Genomic DNA, 17,749 nt, shown 5'->3' with positions numbered 1-17,749 from the left:
TTGCCCCGCGTCTGGAGCTGCTCACGCTGCAGAGCGCGGGAGCTGTCGTTTCGAACAGAACCGAATCGCGTGTCTCAACTCACCGGGTATAAAAATCGAATTTCCCATCCGAAAGGTTTCCGACCACGAAACCAGTCCGCGCCATCTGTGCGCGTCTGTGTTACCTCCTCTCCATTCTCGCGATGTATCTTAAACGACTGGGTGTAAAAAAGGCTACGAAGAAACTGGTGAAAGAAAAAAAAAAACGATAGCGAAATATATTAGCTCCTTCCCTCGCTCACTCATTTGGCACTCTGAGAAAAACGCGAGAGACGACTGTGGAGTCTCTGCGCGCGAAGCTCTGGCGACCAATCGCGTGGAAATGGAACGGACAGAGGAAACGAAGAAACTGAGAACGAAGAAACGCGGCGGTTCCGTCGTCGTGGATTATTATCGTGATACGACGCACTCTTCGTCGTGTTTTGGCTTATCCAAAGAAAGAACGATTCTCTACACGCAGACTGGCGTGTTTTCCCGTGTCTCTTTCTCTTTTCCTTGAACTTCTCTCGTTCACGCTCGCATCCTTCCCTCGCTTACACTCCCTCACGCTATCTCTCTGCCCTCTCTCGATCTATCTGTTCCCTGATAGATCGTGGATCGTAGAATGCTCTCGGTTCGACTAATCCGACGCAGACCACGTGTTCGTGGCGACTCCTTCGAACTCCTGCCTTCTCGCGAAGCGAACGAAGAAAAGGGTGATGGGGGAGGAGAAAACACCGTGGGTGGTTGGCGAACGAACGTAATGGGGAAACCGAGTCCCAAGACGCGCGGCGCGTATCAGAGCGCGCTGAAGAAGAACGCCCTAGCAACAGGGAGAGGAGCATGAGAGGTGGTTCGAAGGAGTCGATGCGGTGCACACTCATGATAGGTTCTCACGGATCCTTGCTAAAATTCTACGGGACATATACACGTTATATAATCATTTAAATATACTTCCCGGCGTTAATAATGGATTAAGTATACTTTGAAATCGAAGTAACGTAAAGAAGGTACACGATCGACTATACTACCTTGGGAAAACGGTGGGCGGTCTGTTTGTGGGACGGCCGCTATTGATGGACAGCAACGACCAGCATCGCCAGAAAAAACGAAGATTTCTTTTCTTTTTCTCTCTCTCTCTCTCTCTCTCTTTCTTCTCTTTGCCTTTGCATGCTCTCTGCCTCTTCCTCACTTCCTCTCAAGCACCCACTCTCTCCCGTTCTCACCGAACATTTGGTTCTCTCTCCCACTTAATTACGTATTTACACTGGCTACCTCGGGTGCCCGCTGCTTCTTACCGCCCTTCGACCGTTTTCGAGATGGTATTTTCGAGTGAAAGGGAGGATTGCTTGAAGCTTCCATTCATTGGGGATTTTTTTAACGACTGAGGAGATTGGATAGAGGATGTTTCGAGGTGAAATTATTTGGAAGTCTTATTCGTCTGAATTATATGTGTTGAAGTTAACAAAACTATTCTGAAGGGCAGAGATTTGTGGAAGGATTTGAAGCTAAGTCTTTTCCATCCTTTCTTTATGAAAATCTCATTTTTTTATGAGAGCAAAAAAAAAGCAAAAGTTAGGTACAAGTATATAAATTTGTGTCGTGAATTAGAATGCGTCTAAAGTATCAAAGAAAACTTCTTTCTGTTTTTTTGCAACTAAAAAGTATGTCTGAATATTATATTCGTTGTCCTTGTATCAGCTAATCCTTAACGAATTTTCTTTCGTTGAAACGTTTGCCAAGGAATACTTGGGTACAAACTAAATGGAAGAAGTTTGGATAATTTTTCGAAGGGCGAAGAATCGTCGGGCACCCGGCCGTTCAACGTGAAACCCATCGAATGAGTCGTAGATCCTTAAACAAAATCAACATGGCCGCCGTAAACGTATAAACTAATAAAATGTAAAAAAAACAACGTTCTCGATTATCTAAATAACAAACGATAGTTCATTATTATTCTCTCCCCCCTTCTGGTATAAAGTGGTCTTCCTTCTTCCTTACCTTTTTAATTATTTTTTTTTTTTTGTTTTTTCATACACACTTACGTTAATAATAGTAATAATAATAAAAGGAAGTCTGACACCCTTCTTCTTCCTGCGTCTAACATAAGCCTTATAACATTATACCTTTTGCTTGCTTACTTTTTCATTTGCAATATCCTTATGTATGCATCAATGCAATTCGACTATGGGAAACGCGAGGGACGATTATCATCGACTTCTCCGCTGCACTTCGACGCGATATTTCTTTTCAACTAAACTTGGAAACGTCGATGAGCTTTCATCGAATCGCTTAACGACGACATATCGACCCACAAATTACGATTTCCGAATTTAAGCCTAATTTTCCGAATATTCTTAAACTAACACAACGACAAGAAAAAACTGTACTTCTCCTTAATTTCGAAGACGATTAATTTACAACACTTAATTTACTATCTCTTAACCGACCTGACTTTAGAATTTGACTAACGTTTGACACGAAGTACGAAGAGACCAATAGAAAAAACAAAATCCACGCATCACACCATTTTTGACTACGCTCCTAAGCGAATTTCTCGCGAACTTAAATTCGACTTTCTACACAATTCCGCGATCTCGTTACCCTTATCGATAATACTGACGATAATATCGTTTACCCGAAGTCTCGCCGAGGAGTGCTACCTCCGGCGAAACGACCGCAGCTTGTCGATACGTCGTCGTCGACGAGAAATCGGTTTCTCGACGATGCAGCTCGTCGTCGCCCGATCATCATCCCTCGCTCTGAATTAACGTACATAAACCCTACTATATCGAGGTCAAAAAAAAACTCTTAAACCTTATCGCTGCTACGGGGAGCTCGCCAGGAACGTGACACTTCCGCTTTCCACACCGCCTCGAGAAATACACCGAGAGAATAAAGAGAAAAAAAAAACAATATTCTCCAGTCAGCTAGAAGAATCACGAAACTTTTCGAAATACCCAGCACATTGCAGTAAATTCGATCTTTCCACGACGAAAACTCCAATTTTGGGATACAAAATTGTTCCAAAATTAGAACAATGAACATCCAAGAATGTAAGAATAAAAATATTTCTATTGGATGTCACAATCGCGAAATAAAATTCTCTCGCGACGAAGAGTGACAAGAGAAAGTGTCTCGTGACAGGGTTGGAACTTTTGTCTTCCTTGTTTCCCTCGATGATGGTGATGGTGGTGATGGTGACGGTGACAACCATTTTGAATGGAGTCGAAGAGAGAATGAAACGGTCCGACGAGTTTCTTGGAGGATCTAGAGCAAGGTCGCCCGGAGCAGGGAGATCAGTGGGTCGAAGAAGAGGGGACACGGGTCAGTCGCGGTGGTTAGACGCCGGTTAGCTAAGTTCCCTAATGGTTACGGCCACTGGCTGTAAAGCTGAAACGGCTCGCGGGTGAAGTAGACCGATAGAGGCTTCACGAAGTGCGCGTCGACGGTTCTGCAATGGGGGCATGCGAAAACGCGGCTGTAGTCCGAGTAGTAGTTCAGCCGCTGGTGAGGATAGATCAAGGGCTTCTGGCAGCTGTTGCACTGCAACAAAAATGAGTTTGTCCCTTCATAGTTGCAAAGCAACACTGTTAGGTACTATGCAGAGCTGGAAGGAAATTGTTGGAGAGTAGCAAAGAGGCAAAAGAGATGAGGACAGTTTGCAGGTTCTGCACACTCTAGGTGGTCCTCCTTTCTCTGTTGTTCTGCTAGGAAGACATCTCATACAGGGATCTTCAAAGGAAGTGATTGCACGACCAAGTGCAATAAGTAGGGAACACAGCAGAATACTTCAAGAACACTATATTCTTTTTTTTTTTTTAATTTTTTCCTCTGTCTACTTCCACTTGAAACGCAAATAATTCTCGATCAGCAATAATTATCCACCTTCTCCGATCACTCCATTAAGGATCACTAATTTCATATGCATGTACTGCACGTGGTTTCATGGGAAGTCTACTGTAAAGCATCGCTTCTAGTGCTTTCTAGGGGTCTTCCATGAGACACGTACAATACACATATTCAATTATCAAAACAAGATGAAAAGACTGAAGAAAAAATTGGTCATAGGGAATACTTCTTTTTTAATTGTAAGCAACATCTTTTCAGCTCTGCATAGTATGTTAGTTATCCTTCACACTTGAAGGAGAGTGGTAGTGGTACACTACCAATGAATGACAGCTACTATATCAGTTAAAAATACCGATATTCATGGACACTGCTGTATCAAAATTCAATATCACTTTTAGGCTAACATTTGTAATTCTATTTAAAAGACCTGGGATTGCGAATGTCGAAATTTTGATTCCAAAAGAACATGGCTTAAACTCGAAAACCTCAAATCTCTTCTTGAGTGTCACATAAAACGTGTAAGGAATTTTCAACATGTAACACAACTAACGAATGCCTCTACATAATCATAATTTCATGACAATTATACGATTATTTCATAATCAGGTTATCCAAGAAATTGTATAATTGAATTGCATTCCGTGCAAGATGCAAATGTCAACGACACTGAACTCTAACTGAATGTAGGTCATACTCGAAAGATAGTCGTGAAACCATAGACCTACCTTGAGCCGCTCGGTGCAACAGGGCATGGCAGCGAAGATATCGTAGCTGTACATTGTTCCAAGGACTAAGCTGGAACCATCCCATGCATGAGTACAGCAACGGCAACGTACGGGCTGCCCACCACTGCCTTCCAAGCAACTCATGCACACGGCGGACAAGAACTGTGTGCGACCTTCGACCTTCACCTGGAACCACCATCGGCAATGGATCGATTTAAGTTTCTCGGTTAATTCACAAGCATTATATTACGCACTGTTTCTCTCTTATTCCAAAATGACTTAATACACTTCTTAAATTAATAAAAAATACTGGTTCTGTAAAATACATTTAATTTGTCAGAAATTAAATTTTTCCCCACTTGTACAACTAAACGACTGGTATCTGTAGTGTAGACACAGTTTCACCCTCTTAATGTCAACATACCGATCAGTATCTACTTTAAAACTTCCCTAATTTCTCTCCAAATAATTCTTTTAATGAAAAGGGAAATACAACTTTCTTTAGCTGGTGTACTCTGGGAAAATTTCTCAACGCGTGGGAAAATCTTTGTTTACCAGTAATAGTTATATAATAAAAAAACTAGGTAAATATTGCCGTGTCAATTCTCACTGTACTTGAGATTAAGAGATCGGTACTAGAAAGATTAAGAAAGAGCTAACAACATGGCCCATCCATCAGAGGAATGTAGCACTGATTGTTTTAGAGAAAAATATACAAAAGAAAAATTATAGAACTTACCTCCGCGCATGCAGGTGAATGCTGTCTCGGTGACAAGAAGAACGTACCGTCGACCAAAGGATACCTATCGAAAACGAGCATAGGAGCGCGGCAAAGGACGCAGGACACTCTGGACCACTGCAGCGCGGCCAGGGTCGACAGGATGAAGCATCTGGTATCGTCGTTGCCGTGGTTGCCCTCATCTTCCATCTGCAACAAAGGGAACGAAACGCAAATGAGGGTCGTGTTTCACAAAGAACAATTCCGAGCGAACAAGTACGCATATTTAAAAGGAGATGTCTGAGAGAGAGAGAGAGGAGAAGGAGAAAATACGATGAATTAAGCTCGCTTTGATGGCCAGAGAATACACACTAAGCGCGAAACGCTCCCGAAGAAGTAATTAAAAGACAACGCTTTGGCCTTTAATGGAAATTATGGTCAACTGTGTTGCAATCTCCTTTCCACTTGAACTGGGAAGGGCTGCGTCGTTAAAGTACCGTACTTTACACTGAGAACAGCCCAGCTTCGCAAACATTTCGCGATAAAGCTGCAATATGGATAAAGAACGTGGAATCAGCTTGAAATCGCCGAATACTAGCAACTGGCATAAAACGCAACTTTATTGCCGAGGAAAGGACGCGGTGACAGAATGAGACTGGTAGCTGTGGAAGAGGTCACAAGGGTCAGGGCACCTCCGAAAATACGGCAAAGGACAGGTCGAAGAGACCTTCGATAGGAAAAGAAAGCAAGGAGGGGGTGGAAAGAGTGGAAGACCGCCCAAAATGTCACGTTCCTAATGACGAAGGAAGCGACGGAAGGAGAAAGAGGACGCGAAACGCGAAGACAGGAAATGAGAAAAAAGAGTTTGGTGTCGCACTCAGGTGGTTGAATAAAGAACAGAGAGAAACTGGCAAGGGAGCAGACGCAAGCAGAGGTCGAGGTAAAAGGTGGAAGGATTTTCTGCTGGTGATGGGGAGGGATATACTCCAGACGAGGACGTTTATAACCACGGTAAATATCCCCTTTCCTTCTCCGCCCTCTGCGGCCCGAGCATCGATCATAGAAAGAGGAAATAAGGAAAAAAGAGAACAGTGAAATAGGGAGAACAGGACCGCTGTATTATCCAACTTTTGGGGTGTAAAGTGTCTGTGACTTCGCCCTGAGGACTTTTCTCGAACAGAACGTTCACGAATTCTCGAGGATTATTACGTTCAGAGTACTTATTACGTTCACTTTTGCGCACGAGCTTATGACTGACTTTTATATCCTCGTTACTGTGCACTTCAAGGTTTCACATTGCCTCTACACTTCGATGAAATCCCAAAGACAGTAAATAACTAAGACAGTTTAAAATAAAAGATCGAGAAAACTAAAAATTGGTAGACTTATGCATTCTCGACTCTTCATCTCCCAGGTTAATTCAAAAACTCCATCGATTTACAATTTCCACAGTATAGGTCAACGACTGAACCCTCGACTGCAGTCCAAGGGTAGCGCAGAAGCCCAAGAAGCTCGAGTCAAGGGCAAGGACGAGAATCTCGACCTCGTCGGAACGTAAGCGTCTCGGTTTGATCAGAGAAGGTTCCACGAGCGTGGAGCTACGTTTCCAGACTTCGAAGCGGTTGCTTCGAGTGGCTGGCGTGCCCATTGGGGAAGGGACAGAGACCGAGAGGCTGAAGGATCGGGCCACGAAGACGAAGGAAAAAGGGAAGCATAGAAAAGAGAAAAGGCCGAATGGCGAAGAAAGGAGAGACTCTCGGTCCGACTATCGACGCCACACATTCATTCGCCCGTCGAATCGTAGGGAGGCCTCGTGTTTCACTGGGCTCGAATAAATAAATTGGATTGGTCTGGCAACTTTTCCAGCTCCTTCGTTCCTGGTTGCAACTGGAAACCGATCGCGCGTGGGTCGATCCGTGGGAGAAGCACTTCAACTTTTTACGAGTTCGATTAGAAGTGAAAAGAGAGCGAGAGAGAGAGAGAGAGAGAGAAGCATTGTGTGTGCCCTCGTCCAAGCACTCCTTTTTTACTGCCGTTCCCTTTCGGCGACTCTCTGAATGTTTGCCACGAAACGCGGCACTTTGCCCTCTTCGCTCACTGTACCAGGGGGACACTATTTTCCCGGGACACGTAATTAATGTCCCTGGACCTTTTAATCGAGCCTCGTCCTGCGATTCGAGCAAGCAACGGGTAAGAAATGATGCTCCAGCGACAGACGGAAGACTTAAATTGCGAATTTTCGTTCCGTGACGAGACGTTTAGTTGTGATCCTTGGGATTTCTTCTGTCGCGGAATGATGGATAAAAGGAACGTGAAAGCTTAGTGGATTTGCCTTGTCTTCTGTTCATTTGCAAAGCAATTTCGAAAAGAAACGCGACGGAAGGCAAGTATAATCACGAGCGAAGGAAGAAGAGGTAAAGGAAAGTAAAAAACCACCCAGGGATTTGTCGACTCTTCTACTCTTATTTAGACTTTAACAGCGACGCGGAGCGGCCATAGGTCTCGGGACGATAAAGCTCGGTTATATAGACGGGCGTAAAATTCGTTACGATCGGCCCCCGGGTTGCTTCCGCTTTTGTCCCCACGGCGATATCCTCGAGGCTATAACCGTCAAAGAACACGCTGGAAAAATCGACCCTAATCTTCCATTTTGCATTCGACTCGTACACAATGTCAATACACTATGTTTTATAGATATGTTCTTGAGGTGCACTCGTGCGGCAATGTATCTTCTTACAATACATCTTTCATGATGCATTTGCACATGGTGCAGTCTCTTCCAGTACACTTAGAAACATAGTGAAACGTGTAGTCTATGAAATAAACGTGATTGAAAAATGTTAATCAATAACAACTTCAAATTAACCAGTGTCTCGAGTTTCAAAGAATAAGTATTCCTTCAGGAAATAAATTATTCAGTTTAGAATTAATTATACAATTACTGTTGCTCTCATCTGAAGGTCTCCCGTCCATAATTATACATTAATCTTCTATCACAGCAATCGCTGCCCCAATCAGCTACAGTTGTGTACAAAAACTGTCTAAGGTCCATCCACTGTCTAAGGACATCCACCACATGCTGTTTTCATCAACTCCCAAACTTTCACGCAACAGTAATCGACATCGCTCAAAGACGAGACAAAGAGACACTAGCGCCCCACAAACTACAGATTTACTCCTCCTATTCCATGGGAACCTAATGAAAGCTTATTAAGAGGCTGACAAAAATCCTGAAAGTCAGTCAAGCATCGTCCAAAAACTTCATCCCTAGTCTGCCAGAGCGATCCGCCCCCTAGTTGCAGACTCGCCGTAAATACACGACCGAGTGGGTGGATCGTCGTTGCGAGTAGTTAACGCGAGAGTATGAGTCTGAAATCGTTTCAGCGCGGAGAAGCAGGCTCTCCTAGCAGCCCTCGGAGGATTTACGAGCACCCAGGACAAAGGATGCACGCGAAGGATCGCTGGCGCGTGTCCCGTCGACCGGAAAAAGAAGCAGAGAGGAGCAACTTCTGTCTGCCTCGTCTCCCTTTTCCACTGCACGCTGACTTTTTCCCTCTTTTCTCCCTTGCGATGCGTAAGGGAGGAATCCTCAGCTGTGTCTCGACACGAGATGACCCACTGTCGCCAGAAAGAGAGTAAAAGAGATTCTTGTCCCTGGCGTACTCCTTCACGCGTGAAAATAATCGATCTTCCCATGAAGGATCCCAAGGACTAAAGATGTCCCTCGTTTCGAGGGCTTAACGCCGTTCGTTCACGATCGAGTGGAGACCGCGGGATTATCGGAGGATGGTGTCGATTGACACTCCAACGACCGATTCGCAGTGAATTTCGTGCGATTTAACGTGTCCTTTAGGGGCTGAAGGAATTTAACATTTAAGCTGATCGATCCCCGTCGTTCGATTGATTTGAATAGGAATTTTCAATCATTGTGGAAGATTTTTGATTTCCTTATCTATCTTCTCTGTTACTATTTATTATGGATTTTAGATGGTGATGTGAGATCATGTACTATAGCTCAAATTTGTGTGATGCATTCTTTGTATACTATCTACTAGAAGCTACTTTTAATACTGGACTTACATTAACTCTATCAGAATATGTTATAGTACTAATATCCTACCAAGTGAGGGTTAATTTTAACTTCATTTGTATTGTTCTTTGTGGCTACTATTAATTCTAACATTTTTCAATTGCAAACTATATTCAGTAGTTTTGTTCTACTTTCCACAATTTTCACCCCTTTTAAACCTTATAACACAGAACCACATTCGCAACTTCTAAAGCTACATACACCATTACTCCAGAGCTCGCGAACTGTTCGCGAACAGTGTACGAATTAAATTTCCTACAAATTGTCCGTTCATCTGTTCGAATACTGTTCTTGGTGTTTGCAAAAGAATTGAGTAAGAATGACAAAAAGTTTGCGAGCCATGCGTGAACATTGTTCGTCAACTGTTCACTAGTATAGACCCAGCTTAACAATCGACTGTTCCGTAGAACATCATTGAATATTCAGGACTACACGAGCACCCCATTCCAGGACCAAAAGCTTCAACAAATAGTCCCCGCCCGAATTGTGTTCGCAATATCGGGGTCTGATCAAAGGAAACGGAACTCGATCGCATCTCCGCGATCTTAATTAATATCGTATTATCCAGATGGTCCCTCGATACTTGCCCCCTCGATCCCGACTCTAACACGGAGAATAAAGGATGGGTCCTCAGAAACTCCTCGTCCCCTGGCTCTTTCCACTTTTCCCCCAAGGGAGTTCCAAGCGACGTCCTTTCTTCCTGATGCGAGTGACCCACTGTCGTTCGGAACGCGACCGAATCGAACAAAGAAACCCTCTCTACGGTGCTCCTCCTCGCGTGAAAATAATCGATGGCGCTTCCACGGCTCCTCTTCCTCCTCGTCCTCTTCCTGGGAACGCCGAGGGGACGCTGGCAACCCCCCAATCGGGGGAGCGAAAGACAGAAAGGGGAACACGGGGAGATATCGGACGAGACAACGGTCGACGAGACTTCTTCGAGTGAAATTGCGGTCCCTAATATTATTGACAACTGATAGAACAGTGTCTCGTATCTGCTCGAGTTTTATCGGGCACAAGGGTGCTAGGGGAAAACTATTTCCTTGGCGCGATAACGCGACCGTCACGTCGCGTTGGTTCCGCGGAGGAATTTTAAACGGTAGAGAACGAGGGGATGACTCTCTTTTGTTATTCGATGAAATTCAATTCCCACGATGGGATCGCTCATCGAATTCACTTTCCTCCGGGAAGATACTGGATACGTGGATAACGTTTGATCATGTTGGTGGCTGATATTGGAGAGTAAAATAATATGTCTGTGTTTTGTCCTATTCGGGCTAATAAGAAGTCTAGAGTTTCGTGTGTGAATTTTTTTACTGTTCAAAATATACTTTCCTCCTGGTGTTCGATTTTACCAAACTAAAGAACGAATTCTTTGAAAATTCCCACTTTGAGATAATTCTGAAACACTTGGGGGTAACACTCTGGAACACTTTGTGACACTTTATTAAAAGTGTATTTGAAAACCTTATTTGACGCTTCGAATGAAACACTCTTCCAATAAAGAAAAGTGTCTATTACATATTTCTTGTTTTTTAATTATATATTTCTTTACTACATAAAGCCTCGAATAAAAATAATTCAGGGTATTCAAACCTTCGAATAATAAATAACGATAAAGTATCCTTTACTCCATAATTCAAATTTTTTATCTAGATAATACCACCCCAACCCTGGTATGAGGACGGTCATCTAAAACTTCCTCTGGCCATACATAATTAACGTACGAGGGGTGAATTCGCCGGAAGGGTAGACAAAACTGAGCCGATAAAGCCCACCCGAAACCAGAGAACTCTAAAAAAAAGAACTGGAGGAAGAAATCTGAGTTGTTGCACACAATAATTCGCAAGGGTCATATCTCTTTAGCTTTCAAACGCGTCGTCGCAAAGTCAAAGTTTGCGATTCTCAATTCCATTTCCTCCTTTCCAATCGCAATTACGCGTAATCGTCTTTCCGCTCCGCGGAAGTAGAGAGTAAGCCGCTTAGCCAAGGCTACAGGATTACTGAGAAAAATCTTGTAAAGCACCAGGAGACTACGTCGTGTCCACCCTTTGTTCTTTCAATTTTCCTTTGTTTGCTTCTGTGAAAGCCACCCGACTTCTCTTTTTTACACATTTTTCTATACTTCAGATTACATGGGAGAAAGTCGACAGAAATTAAACCTTCTCATGATGAGAAGAATCTCATCATAAGCGTCCCAGGAGTTTTTGCAACTCGACTCGACGAACGAGGATTCAACAAAGGTTTAGGCAACGCTGAAAGCATTGCTGTGCTCAGGATCAAGTCACTTGGCCGCGAAATTCGATTCGTTTCGAGTGAAACGGAGGCTTCGTCGGCCAGTCCAGCGATCGATTTGACAGCCAGCTGGAATAAAAGCCCTCTATCGCATCGCTGCCCCCCTTTCCGACTCCACTCATCCCCGACGCGAATCCAGGGGACTGTTTCAATGACGACGCCAGTCACTCGCACAGTTATCTTCCTGCGAATCGCGAAGGGTTTCCGACGAGACTGTTTGCCAGGCTTCTCTTACTCTCTCGCGTGCTTTGCGATCCACTCGACGATACACGCTGCTGCCACCCTTTCGCGTGCATGAAAAATGCATTTCTTTATCTGGCGTTCACGTGCCGCATCGCCGAGAAGGTAATTAATTCCACAGCGGTTTCTGGGCGAGGTATAGTGGGTTGTACTGGGTGTCCTGCGTGTTCGATTCGAGAGCGAAATTCGTATCGACATTTGGCACGATTCAGAGCTCGGTGGATATTGAATTTGTTTCGAAGTGGGGTCTTTGAGTATCTACTTCTCTTTTAAGGGTTTGGGAAGGCAAAAAGTTCGATTGAAAAATTGGAAAATTTTTGATTCTATTACCTTGATTGCCAGTTTAATCAAATTGTTCACGTGAAGTGGCACAGGGTCGATTTTCGTTTAGCGAACAAAAAAGGAGATTGACTCTTGGAGAGCCTTAATTAATTCAATATTTGAACTGGTTGGATGAAAAGTAGGAGAATATGTGGAAAACCGTAAAATTTCGAGTTATTGGAAGTACTGAATAATTTAATCACTTTTGCACGTTCTGATTAAAGTAATACTAATTAATTGAGAGATCTAGAAAAATTGGGAAAAGCTACTGCTCATTCCAGAACGCAAAGTTTCTTCACCCTCTTCCAGAATCCACTAAAATACTGATCAACGTAAGCTAGTACAATGGATTGTCGTTCTGTCTGACCCAAGCCACCCTTGCACTAAGACTATCCATAAAAAAATCTGCCCCCGACACTAAAGGAAATTGCGATGGCCTTCAAGAGCGATACCAAAAACGGCCATACATTACACATATATAGCGAGCAACCACCAAGGCATGTACTGAATCGCCATACCAACACATAAGAACAAGAAGAGTGCTTTCAGAGTAGCCATCTACAGAATCCTATACGCAAAGTGTTCCGAGAACAACGATTATAACCTCGTCGCCTGAACATCTTCCTCTCATAATTAAAACTGAGAAAGTTCACCATGGAAGCACATTACAAATTAACATCTGAATATTCTATATTCATAACTATCACCAAGGATCAGAAAAAAAGGTTGAACATTTCAAAACCTCTTAACATGTACTCAACAAAAAACCAGTACACCTGTTCTCCAAATTTCATCGACTCGAGTGCTCTCCAGCTAGAAACTTTCTTCCTCGACGAGCAGAGCTCAAGCTTCCATAAGTCAAAACTAAATCCAGCGATCAAGCAGCCTCGCTTTCGACCACCCAGTACATTCGCGCGCAGAGCTCGCAGCGCGGAGTCCTTCCCGCTGAGTACATACATAAGAGAAGAAGCCGAAGGGGGTGTTCCAGGGCTCCTCATCCTTATAAATCAGCCACGCGACGCCAAAGAGGTTAAGGACGGTCTCTGTGTTGGCAGGGCGCACACCCATCTGCGAAAGGTCGAATATACGGAATACCAAGTCGAAGGGGTGCGTGCGTACCGCCCCCTGCCACGGAACACACACGAGCTTATCCTCTGCAGCTCCCGAAGGGTTGCTCGCGAAAAGTAGGACCCCTCGTGGAATTTATCGCGCCGCGTCGTCGACGGAGTTATATACAGCTCCTCGCGGCGGGGAGTCCCGCTTCCGTTCGATGGAGGAGGATATTCCACCCTCGTGTCTGCATCGCCCCAGCTTCCTCCAGGCCCGATGGGAGGAGACCCGATGAGAGTTAAGATCGCTGGAAATCTGGAGCTCGAGGAAAGTCGATTCGTGGATCGGTTAAGTTAAGCTTCAGTCGCTTCGGTTCCTAACTTGTTACTGCGGAGTTCATGGCGAGTACTGCTAGCGGAGGGAAAGGAGAGAATAATTGGTGTTGCAGGAATTTTAAGTCGTGTTTGAAGATTTGTGGAAATAGCTACAGAATTTTATTTACATGTTTGTGCACAGAAAACGAAGAATATCATAAAAGTATATTCAGTTATTGGAGCACAGTCCAAATGTACAAATATCCATTCTCTGAAGCATTTACCTTAGTTAAGAATTCTAAGTAGATGAGAATAGTACCTATGTAGATAAGATTTAGAACGAATACTCATTACATAAGGTACGATAAAGGTGATGCTATTTTCAACTTGAACTTAATTCTAATAACCAAGATACGAAGAACATAGCAGGTCATATAACTCCTACATATAGGATCCTATAGAACGTATGGGCCCTATTGGGAGTCTTAAAGTAAACCAAGTTACTCCCTTTGCCTCTGTGACGTCCCAAGTACTAATTTTTCGGCTCCTAATAAACTCCTTTAAACAACAAATAAATAAAACAACGTTCCTATATATTCCTCCAATCGCATAATATGGCAGACCAAACCATCTCAAAACCTCTGATGATCCCAACTATCCTGTTCCAATCAATCCAAGTCTCCATCCTCGAATTCTTCAAAAACCTCGAAATCGTGCCTCGCTTAATTTCAATCCCCTTAAATCTCGCCAAAGACAGGCGAGGCCTCGTCGACAGGATGTAAAGCGCGTTGGAGCGGAATCCCCGCGCGGAAGGGAGCGTACCTTCCAATTCCCCCTCTGGAGACCCACTTTCAGGATCTTAATGCCTCGTGCGAGCCCTCGGCAGGAGGAAATGGCAGACAGGCGAGAAGGTAAGTGTCTCCCAGCCCGAAAACGGACCAGTTCATCTACGACTAAGGGCTCTCGAAGAAATTGTACGTCCCGAACACGTTGCGTACCTACGGGCACGGCGCAATCGTCCTAATTGCTGGGCCACGTCGGCTCGAATACGAAGTTAATCATTTCCGACATGCACACGCCAGCCGTCAGGGCCATTTGCTCCGACTACGACCGACAGAAATCCGCAGGGAGAAATTGGTCGCGCTGGTCGCTGGTAATTTCTCCTGCTGTCGCTCGAGATGATCGTCTTGTCTTGTTCTCGAGAGGCGGTAAGAGGATCGTTCGAAGAAACGCGACGCGATCGTTAGGCCTATCTTCCTAATAAGAAAGCCATGCGATTTCGAGTGTGATACTGGAAACGAGATAGTATGTAATATTGTGGAGAAAAGTAAATTCAATATAGGGTACTTGTCCATATTTTTGTACCCTCGAATTGAAATCATTTTCAAAAAAAAGAATTTTTCTTGAATATTTAATACTCTTTTTTAATCTTATGTGTTAATAAATAATACTGAATAACAAAAATAATTTCTTAGTTTGTGCATAAAAATTCTGTTTGTATAAATGATATTTATGTGAAGACACAAGATTAGGTACGAGCACAGAAATATGAACTGTCTGTCTATAATATTTTTTAAGTAGAAACAGTCAGTGTTGCGACCGCCAGAGAACGTCTATCGCTTTTGGTCATATTTCCTCACTGTCATCAGCAGTTTATCTACCACTCAGTTTCATCAACACCAAAGAAGGATCAAGTACGACAATTTTACATTCATTTATGTACACATGTATATTAATAGAAAATCACCATGCCAAGGGATGGAGAAACTTCACTGAATTCACTAGGTGTAAAGATTTTTAGATAAAAGCCACGAACACTTCTACCTTCTATAGAACCTCCATAGCCTTGTAAAATGTAACAAGAGCATGTACACTATTGCTTTGCAAATGTATATTTCAAAGCAGTAGTGGAACTTTTTGAATCTTATCACAAAGAAATGTATACTTTGTTGCCTTCGTAGAAAGTAGAATAGTTAGCAGAAACCATGCCCTTTTTCCTGAATCGCGAAATCGTCGCGACAGCCAGCCGTTTAACGTTGCTGTTAATCACGCCGTCGGCGAAAGGTTCGATGAAAATCTTATCTTAAACAGGTAATTAGGCGACCCCCGTGGGGTCGGAGGCGTGGGGTACACGAGGGTTTAAATGGCGTTTCCACGCCTCCTTACATTATCGAGAGGCACGCGATACTCCGTGCCAGGCGTTATTTATAATTTTCCTAGGCGGGGATATCGCGTGGCGCATGAAATGTCGCTGCAATTAGCGTCTCGCGTTGCTCAGACCTGTCAAACGGTAATTCGCCACCAAGTACGGCTGCCTTTCTAACTCAGTCCGAGTCTTACAGGTTTCTCTATTTCCATCGACTTAACCTCTAGCGAGAAAGAAGTTCTTCCTGACGAAAGAAAATAACGAACAATCACATGCATTTTGCGATCTATAGAGATGATTGAAACGAATAATTTCAAAAATTAAAGAAATAAAAAATTGATGAAGTGGGAGACGCGGTAGACCAGCCCTCTCTGTCCCTTCATATTAGAACCTTTCTTGAACTTACTTTCAAAATTAATTCCAAACTAATTAAAACAGAACAAGTATCTATATACACAGAATTTCAATTGGTAATACAAAAATCACACATTCACACACCCTATCTAAGAAATCTGCTTCTATTTGCTCTGACTGCAAATAACCACCCTTTTCGGCCGTCAGATTCTCAGACCTGAATTGTATAACATTACGTGGGAGGTGACACGTCCGATAAGCGTTAACAATTACGATAAACCACGTACTGCTCTACTGCCCTAAATTCAATAACTAGTCAAAATACTTTCACAATCAAGCCACTGCTGAAAGATAAAATCTACAAAAAGAGAAGACAGACAATTTTGTCAAGTTTTTAAAATAAATCGATCTCATGTCCAAAATAGTATAAAATAATTTACAATCGCTAATAATCAAGTAGTTGATACGACTAAAAACAGAAAGAAAGAGAGAACTTTCTCACTGAAAATTCAGAGCTCTCCTGCCCGTGAAATTCGGGACAATTATCACAGATTAATCGGCAAAAGTCGGAGAAGCAATCTAGAAGCCGTCGCCACGAGGTGCGAGAGCCGAGGAATAATCGCGTCAGCGTGAAGTAAAGAAAAATCACCCCTCGTCCATTCCTCGACCCGAGACCCTCGTTCATGGGCGAAGCGCAAGGAACGGGCAATAAATCCAAATTCAAGATTATTAATAATGCACGCCGACGAATTGTCGGTGGCCCTGGTTCTCCTGGCGCAAACCAGTTATTGCTCTACGGCCGTTTATTTCCTACGGGAGAGGCACGGATGGGAGGGCGAAACAAATCCGCGGTAAGCGGGGGTTGTTACGCGTTCTGTCTGTCAAAAATCGCGAACTAGCCCCGACGTTTGAATGAATAAATGAAACGCCAAGAAGCTGAATGTTCCCTGGATGAGATCGCTCCTTCTGCGAGCGATGGACAGGCGGGGATCGAGGAAAATGAAATATTTCTCGCGCATCCAATGGCTTCAATTCTTCAGACGCTAGATGGGGTCTCGAGATTGTGAAATAAAAAATGTCTGTGTTTCTTTTAATGGCGAGTCATCTGGATGTTTTATGAATGGGAAGACACAGTCCTGAGAATTTCACACGGATTTTTTTTCATTCTCAGGATGAATTGTTCGGTGACTTATTTATAAACAGTAGTTCTACATTTTTAATATGAGGAGTTTGCTGCGTTCAGTGTATAAATGTTTGAGCGACAGAAGAAATGTTTCGTTCCTTCAAAGCGACTTGGAATCGAGGGTGCAAGGTCTACGACTTACAAGCTAGAGTAAAACGGAGTTAAAGCTGGAATTATTCCGTGGACTGTCGTCTCTTAAAAGGGTGGCTGGCTTTGCTGGGTTGCAGCCACCATGAAAATCCGGTAATGACGCGAGAACGAGAGGATTTGTACGGAAGCCCTGCTGCTCTGGTTGTTACTGAATCTGTGAGTTAAGAAGCTTCCATCGCGTTTCGACTCGATAATTTATTAACTCAGATCCGTTTTAACATCTGCTTTTAAAGTTCTTCTTTACTTCTCTTCACAAACATTAAAGTTACTGTGAATATAGCTAATCTGATTGAATG

The 17,749-nt window shown here is 43.5% G+C and overlaps 1 protein-coding gene across 1 annotated transcript in view; it reads right to left on the bottom strand.

Moving 5' to 3' along the window:
- Nucleotides 1-3,240: 3,240 nt before the first annotated feature.
- The window catches only part of LOC143183247 (headcase protein-like), a 160,513-nt gene continuing 146,004 nt past the window's right edge, over nt 3,241-17,749 (bottom strand). The window contains exons 3-5 of the mRNA XM_076384758.1: nt 5,335-5,523; nt 4,596-4,781; nt 3,241-3,564 (exon numbers count right to left, since the gene is read on the bottom strand). Coding sequence (XP_076240873.1) covers nt 3,391-3,564; nt 4,596-4,781; nt 5,335-5,523 — 549 coding nt within the window. The 3' untranslated portion in view covers nt 3,241-3,390. The remainder of the gene's footprint in view (nt 3,565-4,595; nt 4,782-5,334; nt 5,524-17,749) is intronic.

The sequence above is a fragment of the Calliopsis andreniformis genome, chromosome 9 (assembly GCF_051401765.1).
Source record: "Calliopsis andreniformis isolate RMS-2024a chromosome 9, iyCalAndr_principal, whole genome shotgun sequence".
Lineage (NCBI taxonomy): Eukaryota > Metazoa > Arthropoda > Insecta > Hymenoptera > Andrenidae > Calliopsis > Calliopsis andreniformis.
Note: the sequence above shows the minus strand (reverse complement) of the source record. Positions and strands in the feature narration are given on the sequence as shown.